At 41.2% G+C, this 13,047-nt stretch overlaps 1 protein-coding gene across 3 annotated transcripts in view; it reads right to left on the bottom strand.

Annotated features, from left to right (window-relative positions):
• GNAL (G protein subunit alpha L) overlaps nt 1-13,047 on the bottom strand; it is a 194,034-nt gene that overhangs the window by 113,954 nt on the left and 67,033 nt on the right. Inside the window, exons 1-4 of one of the 3 annotated variants that reach the window (XM_037379648.1) lie at nt 7,515-8,237; nt 7,096-7,168; nt 6,185-6,239; nt 5,882-6,001 (exon numbers count right to left, since the gene is read on the bottom strand). In XM_037379648.1, the coding sequence (XP_037235545.1) occupies nt 5,882-6,001; nt 6,185-6,239; nt 7,096-7,168; nt 7,515-7,653 (387 nt within the window). In that variant the 5' untranslated portion in view covers nt 7,654-8,237. Of the gene's footprint in view, nt 1-5,881; nt 6,002-6,184; nt 6,240-7,095; nt 7,169-7,288; nt 7,399-7,514; nt 8,238-13,047 lie in introns of those variants that run through there. The other 2 variants (XM_037379650.1, XM_037379647.1) reach the window with 2 other exon arrangements.

Below are 13,047 nucleotides of genomic sequence, written 5' to 3'. Positions count from 1 at the left end.
AAAATCAGAATATTTATTAAAGGATTAAAATAAAGGAATTCAAGAAAACCATGGTGGAATTTTACACTTCCATATACAGTGTAGTTCCAGCACATATTATCAATTTGAGAAGTTTGGGGATATGTTGGTTTAGGGGTTTTTTTTTTTCTTTTTTTTTCTTTTTCCCCAAATTTGCCCTATACTTGCTTGTAGGATGATCCCAGTTATAGTTCTGTATTTTTGAAACTCCACAGTTAAAGTAATGACTGATTATTTCTGAAAGCAGTACTGGATTGACTGATCCATCAACAGCAAACTTAATGCTTACAGAGAGTAAGAACAAAATAATACCGAACACTGAAGTATATTCTTAATCTCACATAAGAAATGTTTGCAATTTTCTATTTTAACATTGACTAATGAGAACACTGGGGACTTCACTTGCTGATTTAAGGAAAACCAGACATGCTTATGCTATATTTGTATGCAAGTAGGCATTTCATATGGAAGAAAAGGTATACTGGGCATCAGCAGAATCTGCTCTTAACATGAAAACAGCTCAACTTCAGTATCTGCTGTTAATTAATAGTTAGTATACAGCATAAGAACAAGTGCTATCACAAGAAAGAACTCTCACCTGTTACCTAATTCTCCCTAGTATCCACTACTTTTCTATATCAGTTCTATTGACAGTTTTAACCTTTGTGTGAAGACTGAGGAGTTGCCAACAACTACATTAGCATACGCAGCATTTTAAGCTGTCTTTCTCTGACAGCCTTCTCCATTAGTTTTTCAAGTGTTATTAATTCAGGGAAGTAATAATGTTGTTGGACCTATACAACTGAATCATTATCTGGCCTTCCAGATCCTTTCCATGTTTGTGAGAATAAGACCAAATGAAGAATTACCAGTGTGCATCTTAGACTACAACAAACGCAAATGAACTGATTTTTAAAAGTCTAATTGATTTTTAAAAGTTAATGTTGACTTGACACTGTAGTAATGTTAAGTATCACTACCACAGGTAATTATAAAAACTTGTGGCTGTTCAATCTACCAAAATGGTAAACAACGGCCTGAAGTAAAAATCTAGATAGAAAGAAAAATCAAGTGAAGCCATTTGAGTGGCAGTATCACCGCATTCTCTTTTATTTGATGATGTTTTAATGTAAAACTTTGTATATTTTCACACTCCTGAGAAATGGAAATATTGCAAATTATTTGAAAATCCAAACATGTAAGATGATGCTACTTTGTAACTCCTTTGGGTTACATCAAGTACTTGTAACCAGGAAACTTAAACAATTTGTGATCAAATAGGATATTAAAGTCACAGCATTAACTGCATAACCCAAGCAAGTTTAACTATATATGAATCATTTTTATCATGTTTTTTATCTTTTATTTAAGTATTTATTCAGGATAAAGATTTTCTATAGCCCCATGACACACTTCACTTGAGCAAGATTTCCAGTTACTTCAAACATTGAGACACACTCTGTGAAAACTAGCCCTCACCAGTTGTCAACACCAGCTTGAATCTGAATATCAGGTCTAAGAAAAATGTGAAAAGCCTAACAGAAGTCTATGTAACTTCAAATTCTGACCAAAACCCAATTTTTCTCTCTTTCTATTCAAACAGTAAAGACACAAGAAAGTCCTGATTTTTAAGGAGAAAACGTGGAAGAAAATTAAAGTCATCAAATCGAACTCAAACTGCAGTATCTGAAAATGCAGAGCAAACCACATATCAGATTAATCTAAAGTAGTTTCCTTGTCAATGCCTACGTTAACATTTCACATTTAGAAGCTAAATTAAAGAGTTTGCCTAATAGATAAAATAGCTTTTAAAAATTATTTTCAAAACTCACATTTTAAAATCAGCACAAGGGACTACATTTGCACAATTCACTGTTTCATGAAGGTTCAAGAAAATACATTGCCTCTCTAAAACGTTCTTAGCAAAGGAAAAGTAATCTTCTGAAAATTCTCCCTTGTCTCCAAAACCTGGGTGAAGTGTTTAGATGTTCTCTATTAAGCAAATGATTTACGTTCATTGGTAACTGGTTTGTATAGTCAAACACTTGACTATGGAAGTGGTGGTAGCTAACTGACTACCTGCTATATACCTACAGGTAACTGATCAGATGAGCTCGATCCAAGACATATCTTATGAAAAGCAACTTAAATTAACTACATTTTTGGGGAAGACAAAGGGTAAAGGAATTACGTACCGAGTGGCTTTGTAGTGCCCACCAAATTCAAGTACTTTATAAATACAACTGAACTTGAGTAAACACACGCTTACATAATACACCATGTTTTTCCACAGCTACCAGCATAATATGCCCTTAATATGTTCACTCTGATTACAAAGGACAAAATAAATCCCCATCAATAAAGGATTAAAAATGGTGCATGTCAATTCCTGTTAACTTTAGCAAATATCAATCAACACTTTGCCAAAAATAATGAAACCTTTCAGTGTGCGTGCTTCCATTTCTGTTGTAAAGCCCTTCTGCTCATTCCAACCTGGAATATGGAATTCAGATAGCATCTAAACTAGTCATCAGATGAAAATTTACCTTGATTCCTTTCATGACTTCCACAAAGAAACTACAGTGGGTACTTGCTTTATTCACATTTATTAACTCTGTAAAAACTGTAGCGCTAATTTTTGCGATTTCTAGAATTAGACCACATCAGTCACCCAGGAATTTCTTCATAAAAATTTTGTAAAGTCTTTTAATAAAAGCCATGAAAGGCAACATGAAATTACAAAAGAAATCAGGAAACCTTTGATTTTGCTTTACATCAACTAGATAAATCATCAATGCAGCGCAACTAAATCAAATTAAAGAATAATTTTTTAAAAGTAAGTAAAACTATTGGGGGGGAACTCAGGCTTTTAAATGAATGTTAAAAGGCTGTAAAGAGAAAATAATTTGTTTTAAAATTTGTATCACTACTAAGTAAGATGTTCTGCTTACATTTTGTAGAAAGCTATGCAATTAAAAAAACAGCCAAGCAAAAACCCAAAATACATATCTGAGTCTAAACGTGAATCCCATCCTTACTCAAGTTCTTGGAATTTCAGTCATAAATTGCAATTAAGAGTATGATTTCACCCACAGGAAATCAGTATTTTCAAATCCACTTAAAGGACAATTTTCACAATTAAATGCATATTAGTTATTTTGTATGCAATTTAACAATGTCTATTCAAGCATACCAAATATGTCACAAATATAGTTAAATTAGTGCCTCATGAGTGTTGGTCATATTGTGCCATCAGTGAAGCGCTTGCATTTCATCAGGGATCTCTCTTTAAAGACTCATGATACAGTGCAGTCATTTTCCCCACACTCTGTGTGCAATGTATTTGAAATGCATCTTCAACTAAAATACATTGATTTTTATGACGAAGTTTACATGGCTAACATCATCCAAAAAACCCCACATCTGTAACTCATATTGCAACACCAAGGGCTATGTCTTTAACAGCTCATTACCATCCACATTGTTAAAAACCTTAAAATTGTCTCTTCCTTCATTCAAAGGAAGAAGGGTAACCCTTGTCACATTTTAGAATGTGCCAGAATTTACCCCAGAGGCAACACCTAAGCACTGCCAAAGTCAGCATTTTTTCCTTTACAACTGTTTTTCAGTAGGGACGATACAACTGCAAGTCTTGAATGTCTACTGATAAGTACTGTATTGGTTTCTCTGGCTCAGAAGGCCTTATTCTATACATCAGCTATCAATTAAGAGAAGCAGTAAAGCCTAGCAAAGGATTCGTTATTGATTACTACCCAAGTATTTATTTTTATATTTGTTCTTATCCAAAAATACTAAATGGGTCGAAAGTTATTTCAGCTGGAAACTTAGTTTTACTTTAATTTATCATTTACTTAAACTGGAGTAGAATCAAGCCCTGAAGCACGACAGCACCTTCCCCCCCCCCCCCCCAAATCTGTCTTGCTCACGCATTTTCCTGGAGACAAGTAACATACCAAACCAACAACAACAAAAAATCAAAATTTAGCCAGACTATACATTTTATAAATATGAAACCTATCAATTGAGCAGAGAAGAAAACAGGAGGCAAAGATGAAAGTGATACACAAAGTATATTTACTTCTAAATGAGCACTGATTTTTCTTTTTATAAGCTTGTAACACCTTTTTTTTTTTTAAATTATGACTATTATTTGACACTACTTCAAAAAATGTGATGACAGTTTCAGAAATCCTACTCAATTAAAAAAGTTATTTTTTTAATTTTAAAACAAAATGAACTTTGAATTGAGATTTTAAAATTAATTATTACTTGTTTCACAGTCCACTGGGTCCTGTTCTTTTCCCCTCCAAGAGCAATAAGTTTTCCCCTCTATAATATATCAGTGAATCACATTTGGCTAGATACAGTCAGCTGCTGTGAAAAAGAAAAATTTTTGTAAACGATAAAATGAAAATAAAAAATAACTCCAGCCCTATGAAAAGTCCACTTCAGTTTTCTTTTATCCCAGAAACCCAAAACCCGAGATGTACTATTGAGAACTGCAAAGGATATATGCCACCTTCTTTTTACTCAAACAGAGGTCAAAATTCCACCAACATCATCCCCCCCCAGCCCCCCAGGAGCAACAAATGCCTCAGAAGTGCAATACCTGCGTTAAGACAAATATTTCATGTCAAACTTGCATTCCATTTCTAAAAAGAGTTTCTCATTTTCACTAACTTACATCTACCAGTTGAGCAATTATGCAGTATGTGGGTGTACCTTGCAGTGGCTTTCTTAACATCTGCATTCTGTGTTAAATTCTAACTGTACAAGATGTCTGATATTTTTTCTTTATCTTGAACCTTCAAAGTGGTAGGTTTACCAGAGGCAAAACCACACACCAGAGAATATGAGTCATATAATAAAGAAACGACTCTTTCCCCTTCTCCTCCTTCCACCCTGGGGCTACAATAACCTAAAGACACTCTATTGTAAATGGCTTCTTTGGTAATATTGATAGCATGAACAACTCGCAATCGTTTAGCCAATGAATGAAGATGTTTTTAGTCCTTGCTGTATCCATAACAAATTGCTCTCAATACCATTTTAAGGCAAATTAAAAATTGTCCTACTGCAAAACCAGAATTCCTTATAATATTCAGATTGTCTATGCACTTGCTTTCATGTCATGCATAAACCATAAAACATTCTATGCATGTTATTATAAATAATAATAACACAAAAAGATAAAAATAATCACATATAAGATGCCTATGCAAGTTAATCTGACCGGTACCTCTCATTTGTCTACAACAGAGTATCTTCTATACAGAAATACTTAATTTTCTAGTGATTCCATATCAAAAGATGGCAACATTTACATACAAGTAAACCACTGCTCATGCCAACTACAATAAATACATCAGGAAGCATACCACCTTACTGGACCACCTTTTATGTGAGCTTGCACTCCAAAGTGCAGTAAGCATGGTAAACAACACTGGAACCACTCTATCCCTTTATATCCTTTTCTGTTGGTCGACTGTAACTCCCCAGACTGACATCCTGCATCTAATTCCAGGCAGGAAACCAGCTTTCAGCAAAGTCTTATCTGACATGTCAATATGTATCATTATACCAGAAATTTTGAAGAGAAGAACTAAATGCACAAACAGCATTTACAAACAGCAGCAAATAAATCAGTAACAAGAAAACCTTGCACCACTAAAACAGGTGCAACCACCACAGTCTCGTAAGAAAGTTAACCCAGTGGCAGAGCAGGCATAAGCTCTTCCCGTGACCACCTTCCAAAAAGTTAAAAAACCACCGTTTCACTAAATCAAAGCGAAGCAGCATCTTCCCCCTTGAAGCACAATAAATCAGCAGTTTCTATTCTTACCTGTGTATAGTCAAAGTCAGAAAGAGGAGCTATACTCTTGATGTAGTCCATTCGAAATTGGTTTTCTGGGTTGGCCAATGGAACTGGGGGTATTAAAGTGCTCATAGCTGAAACTATAGTCTAGAATTGGATAAAACAAAAACAAACACATTAATCTGGATAAATCTAGGATACAGGATCAATAGAAGATAATCCAATCTGATCAGCAAAAAGGGATTTCTCTCAGCACAATCTTGGAGAGCACAATCCTTATCATTTCCAGTACACCCAAGCACTTAAGAACAGTATAAAGTATGTTCTTACCACAATCGCATCTTTAACATTTTTCCGAATATCCAGTATTTTCTGTTTCTTTTCTCTGCATTAAAACAGAAATATTAACACTTTGATTTTTTTCTTCCAAAGCAGTTCAGTCAGTTGCATTCAATCTTTTTTTTTTCACTGATCGCTTGTTTATCTGCTCTTCAATCATTACAACATACTAACTGAAAGGAACAGCAAGATAAATATATTTTTCTCCTTACCCCTTTTCTTGCATAGTATGAAGGGCAATGCACATTCATCCCTGAGATATTTTTTTTTAAACCAGACAATCACAGCCACATCTGCAAAGCCTTCCCTGATACAACTGGAAGTTATTCTTTCATTTCTACAGCATGCTGTAAACATGCTCTAAATTAACAACATGCAGTTGAAGGCCAACAGATATCTAAAATTAATGCTATGGATTAATAACAATTTCTGGCAAAGAGTTCTTCGGAGAGAAAATGCTGCAGCCTCAGAAAACAGCATGATTTCTAACAAACGTGTAAAATTGGTTTCAGTTTTACACTAACCCAAATACTGGAAAAACAGCAGCCACTGTCATCCTGAATATGACTTGACATGTATTTTTGTATTACAGACAGATGCAATATTTGGTTATTTGCTTCTATGTAAAAAGTAGTCGCCATGTTGTTGCTACACAGGGGCCTGTCAAGCGCTGCAGTAGCAACAGTGTAAAATACAGTAAAGGGGCCAGAAGGAGAAAATGCAAATATACAATAGCAGTAATTTCCTTATTCTCACTCCCCTTCCTCCCCTCCCTCCCCCAAAACGCAGTGTCAAGCCACCAAAACACTGGGGATGAGAGGAGAAATTCCCTAGCCTACTGTGTGTTAACCTGTCTCCAACATTTAATGAAAAATAAGTCACAAAGCGGCAGTCATTCTTACTCTGAATTAAATCCATTGACATGCAGGATTCGCATTTGTTTCACAATAGTGCTTTTTCCTGACTCACCAGCCCCTAAAAGAGAAAGAAGGAAAAGGAGAACATTGTGACACACGGTTCAGGCTGGGGGTTTGGGGTCGGGTTTTTTTTTTGGTGGGGTTTTTTTTTTTTTTTGGACGCGACAGCATCTCCCACCTCCGGCAGCGTTTCTGTATGTATGCATCCATGTGGCTCAGGCGCTGAGCTCAATCTGGGGACGTCTCGCATACTGCTCAACACACAACAGCCTACATTCTTCATACCTAAGGCACAGACATGTCCCCTCTCCGCTGCGCCCTGGCGCCCAGGCGGGCTGGGGCAGATGCCCCCATCCTCGCCCCCCTCTCCCCGTGTCCCCCACCTCTGCCCCCTTCCTCCTTACCCAGCAGGAGCAAGCGGTGTGTCGCTTTATAAGCCAGCCTCTCTTTCTGCAACTGCTTCTCTATTTTTTTGTTGGCTTCTCGCTGCGCTTTCTCATCGATACGCTGATCCTCCGTTTTGCTGTTGCCCAAACACCCCATAGCCGCTGCTTAGGATGGATGTCAAATCCTTGCCTTTACAGATTTAGTATTTACAAAGGGGGGTGGGGGGGCGGGGGGGTGGGGGGTGGGGGTGTGGGGGAAGGCAGAAGACAAGTCTTTATATCCGTGTGTCCCTGCGACGGCTTCTCTTCTCTTCCTCCCCCCCGGCTTGCTCGCATAAAATGGTCTCTGGCCGCGCTCGGATCGCCGCGGAGTGGCTCGGCTGGCTCCCCCGGAGAGATGCGGGGAGCGGGCGGCGGAGGCGGCCGTGCCCCGGCACGGAGGGGGTGGGGGGAGAAATCTGTGCAAAAATGCCTAACATGCAACGAGAGGGAGAAAAGGGCTCCTCCTGGAAACCAGCCGGGTGCCGCTCTCCTCTCTCCCTCCCCACCGCGCGCACAATCCCTATATTTCTCTGTAAAGGTCTATTTTTGTCTCCCTAACTCAGCACTGCCTCTTTCTGCGAGACCAGGAAACAGCCCGGCTACCGGCCCTACGCGCAGCGAAGCCGAAGGAGAAAGGTAAAAGCCGGACCGATCTACCTGGATCCTGCGGGGCCGCGGCCAGGCGGTCCCTGCCGCCCCCCCGCCCCGGGCCGCCCCGCACCGCGCCGCCCCGCACCGCGCCCCTGCGCCGCCGCGCACGGCAGCCTCGGCCCCGCGGCCCGGCAGCGCTGCTGCCGCCAAAACCCGGAGCTGGCACCGCCGCGGCGGGACCCGCGGCCTCGGCCCTGCTGCCCCCCGCGGCCCTGCGGCGGGGCAAGGGGGCTCCGGGACGCGGCCCCCGGGGATCCGGGCTGTCCCGATATTTCCCCTCATTCCGCGGCGGTGCTGGACGGGCCTGGCGGCCGCCAGGACAAAGCCTGACGCTGCCAGGTCGGAAGCCCCGGCTGCCACAGGTGCTGCCTGCCACCCTCACCGGCCGCGGGCCGTGCCACCGGGTGTCCCCACCGGCAGGCGTACCTGCGCCTATAGAAAATGCACACATACGCACAAACACCGTGCCTTGGCTTGCTAATAAACAAAGTGGCCCTTTCCGTGAGCTGTCACAGCAGCACATAGGTGGCTTTTCTCCTCTGAATGCTCCACACTGTGTCCGCTGAACAAGAAAATGAAGCTGTCCCAATGGCTCACAGCAACGTTTACCCCAAACGTAGTCACACGCACACTACCACCACCACCACCACAAATCTCAACGAGAAACCCCTGTGTTTCTTCTTTCATTTACCACCCAGAAAACTGCAGGTACTCCTTCTTGCTTCCCATCTCCCACCTTGCAACCCAGCACCTCAGTGCAAAAGCAGCGGTACAGCATCCGGCTCTTCCTGAACTTCCACTGCGGAGAAACCACCAGCACTACTCAAACGTGATCCCCAATTCACTGGGGCACAAAAGCACTAAAAGAAGGATGGAAATGACACCTCTAAAGTCTGAAAATAGTTTCAGCATTTCTCTCCAAATATTATTATTCCCCCAGACTTACGAAAATGGATTACTGAAAAATTAGTATTTTGATAGCTACATACGTGTGCGAAATTCTGGCCCTGACTAAAATCAAAGAGAGACTGCCATCAACTTCAAACAAAGTATCATTTTTATCAAATGATACTCTCAAAGTCTTGAGATGCATGTGGCAAAAAGAAACTAGATTTTATGAGCAGAAGGATCTCCCTCCTCCCCCCCGCCCCCCCAATTGCTCCCTCACTCTGGTGGGAAACACTAGGTCAAGGAAGAGGAACTGGTACTGTCTACTTGGAGCACACATCATAGGAAGGTGAAAAGGGCTGGATCCAGAAAAGAAACAGGTACTGCTCCAGCTGTGGTTGGGTACATGGAGTTTTCAGAGATGGCTGAATTCAACTGCCAGATACGTGTTTTTATGGTACTGCTTGATCTAGACTCTGGAAGCTGTTTTATCTTCCTTCTTACATAGGCGGTGTGGGGGGGTGGACAGACACGCTACAGATAACGAAGGATCTGCCAGGCTGAAATAGGCATTTTTAAGCATTACTGGACTGCATTTTTCAGAATAGACTACTTTTTTCCTAACTGGAGGGCAAACGCCACCTCAGATACAGGTAGGTTTGGAAGCACAGTTCAGGGTTACCGCTGTTTTTTGGAGGCTGTCAGGCACAGGATACATGATGAATGGCTTTTGTGAAGAGCAGTCATGTTTGCTCTCTGGTGAGGCCCTTTGAGGGCTCAAAACCGAACAGGATTGCCTAGAAATCACTAACTGGGTCTGGATTTTCATAGTTCTTAAGTGTCAAAATTGTACTTTATGATGCACAAGGTGTGCATAACCTTATTTATTTCCTATGTAAATAACTCAGTTTGGGACCTAAATCCCAAATCTGGCTAGTGTCAGTTGGTCCTAGGAGCTAAATCTGCCTTGTTTCTTTCCCTCCTCTCCTCAGCAGTTTTCTTTCTGCACGTACTAAAGTTGGGATTTTTGGTGCAGATTTGTTCTCAGCTTTGAAAAGGCTCAGTGCCAATAAATAGGATTTGACAGGATCCTGGTATATCCTGCTTTTACCTTTCTCCAAAAGAGAGAAAGTGTTTCTCATTTCCTCTCTCCCCCTCGAAAAACCCCATGACCCTTTTGGGTCTCTTCCTCCTGAGAAAAGATCACAGAGTTCAAGAATGACACACGCAAGCAACCTGTGCCCAGAAAAAACTTTTGGCTGCAATTATATTCCCAACCCTCACTTTGCTTTTCCCAAATACAGCACTTATCCTGACACATTCGAAACTACAAAATCCTAGAAACAATAATAAACACAAGGGAAGCTTTCACCCCTTTAGACACAGCATTCCACCCCCCCACCCCCCCACCCCCCGACAGAAATCACAGCTATCACATGAATATATGACTCCTCTGCATGCAGACCAACCTAAACAGTGAGCATAATCCAAATACCTGTCTCTATAAAAGGTTTCAGCATCCTGCTTTACCAAAACAGCTTCTAGTACAAATTGTACATGTGAATAAAAACAAAATCCCAGGCAAGGGAAAGGAGATTCTTCCTGCTCTTCCACTCTCTTCCCAGGCAACCAACATGGCATCCCCCTCAAGTTCCTCGTCCTCGTGAGAATGAAGACTTTCACATTGCTTCTGCCACATCAGATCAGGCAACATATGTATACATATGTATACATTTATATATGCACATATATATAAATATAAATACACACTGAGTATGTACAAAAATAACATTCATCTTATGCTTTGTGCTCAAACTTGGTGTTGTCCCATTGTGAAACCAGGCAATACAGCATAAGCCCTCCTGGGGGGAAACCAAAGACACCTTTATTTCCTGCTTTGCTTCGCAAGTTCCCACCTCAGGCTGCATTATTTGTGAGTCTCAGGCTGAATGTTGGGGAGCCCAAGTTGCTTCCTTGAGGCCACGTTTGCATTCTTGAACAGAAAAGAATTGACAAACCAGTTGAAGCTAAGTTCGAGGAAACAGACATACTGGGTGGGGTGGCCACCCCTGCCACAAAGCCACGGTCTTGTGTCTCATGTCCATCCTGTTTGAGCTAAAGAGGAACAGAACCCCAGTGAGAAATAATGGGGAGTTCCTACAGATGCAGCTCAAGAGACCCAGTTGTTCCTTGACCCTCTAAATCCAGAGCAGCATTGATGCAGAGCTTTTCCTCGCAAACATTAGGTAGGGGTGGAGAAAGTTTCTCTACAGAAACCCTGCAGACCCTTTGCAGACCATCTTCCCTTTACACAGCCTCTATGGTGGCTTTGGTTCTGTTTCTCAAAAAAAGAGCAAATGGAAAGACAGATGAAAACAAAAGCTTATGGGGGGAGCTAAGCAACTGGGAGAGATTCTTCCTGCTTGTCACTCTTCCTGCCTCAGCTTGCACATGAGTCTCTGAACTATTTGCATCCCTGCCCTCAAGTATGGACACTACACTAGGCGGGTAACGCTGTGGTGACCTGACCTGCTTCTCCTCACTGACCTCTCTTTTTTCAGGTAGCCCATCACTACATGTCAGGATATGCAGATATCCTAGTACCCATGTTTTTTACTCCACCTTATTGTCAAAGCATGGTCTGAAAAGAGGAAAACAGATCAGTATTTGCATAGGTATTCAAGAAAAATAATTCTTTCTTTCTGGTAATAAATTCTCGGTAAGTTTGTCTCTCTGCAGATGTCAATATTAACACAAAAGTACACACTCCCTGCAAGGCCACACTTGGATTTTTGTAACATCCATGAACCATGAACCAACAAAAATTACGACTCTTACTGCATTAAAAACACGAAGGGTCTAGAAAATACACAGTACGTGCTTTACAGAGAAGTGAATGTCACACGAAGAATTCTAACCTTTATCCTTTAGTTTAAATCAATGACCTCAAAAAAGTCATCAAAAGAATTTTGAGAGGAGCTTTTCTGTTTTAAGAAGCAGGATGGGAGAGATGCCTGAGAAGGTGATGTATGCATTTTCACAGTGATTGTGGACCTGAGCCTGAATTGACTTCACGTCTGTGGATAAAGGACAAACTCACCGATGCAGGAGAGTCAGGAAATGCTGAGGGGCATGGCAGTGGTCTGAGTAGTTCCCTGGCTCCCTGACCCAGTTTGCTGTCCTCATTCCCATGCCATACTCCTTTTATTTGGCAGCTGTCATCATGTAACTCACCTGTCAGACCAACTTACCCCTCGCCTGCTCCTCTCCCAGAAACCACAATCCACCCCAACTCTGCAAGGCATAGGCAAGCAGTGAAAGGGAGAAAGCAGATGAAGTGATGCGGTAGAAGACTACGGACTAAAGGTAATAGAGTACAAAGAAAAAGAAAAGTTTTCCAAAGAAAAACTGCAGGCAGCAGCCCACAGAAATCACGATAGCCTTTTGCCCTGAGAAAGCATTTGTGAAGGGGAAGATTAGCTCCAATAAGGAGCCAGATGCTCCTGGAAGCCTGCATGGAAAAGTATCAGGTGAAAAGCAGATTTGCAGAATGATTGTGTTAAAGAGGACAATCCTCTTTCATTCAAGCTACTTATTCCTTATCCAAGCTAGTTATTCCTCATCCATGTCCTGCAAGGAAGCAGAGGTAAAGGGGAATTTCTGCTTTGGCCATCCCCATCAGCTCAGGGTTTCAATTTAGATCCTTGTTGGTAAGGAAAATCCCTTTCTATGAAGAGACTTGTGTGGCAGCAGTGCACACACATCCATCTGTCAGTACCAGAGGCAGAAGTTACTGACTGAAACTAGCGTAAATCCACCAAGGTCCTAATAATGTTTCAAGACTAAGTAACCTCGTGAGATTTAAATATTCCTACAATCAAGTAACACTTTTAAATAAAGTGACACGGATGCTTTTGCAATAAGCAAAAGGACAATTTCTCATCTGATGAATTTGTGAGATTATGAGATA

The sequence above is a fragment of the Falco rusticolus genome, chromosome 3 (genome assembly GCF_015220075.1).
Source record: "Falco rusticolus isolate bFalRus1 chromosome 3, bFalRus1.pri, whole genome shotgun sequence".
NCBI lineage: Eukaryota > Metazoa > Chordata > Aves > Falconiformes > Falconidae > Falco > Falco rusticolus.
This window is presented reverse-complemented; position numbering and strand designations above follow the sequence as displayed.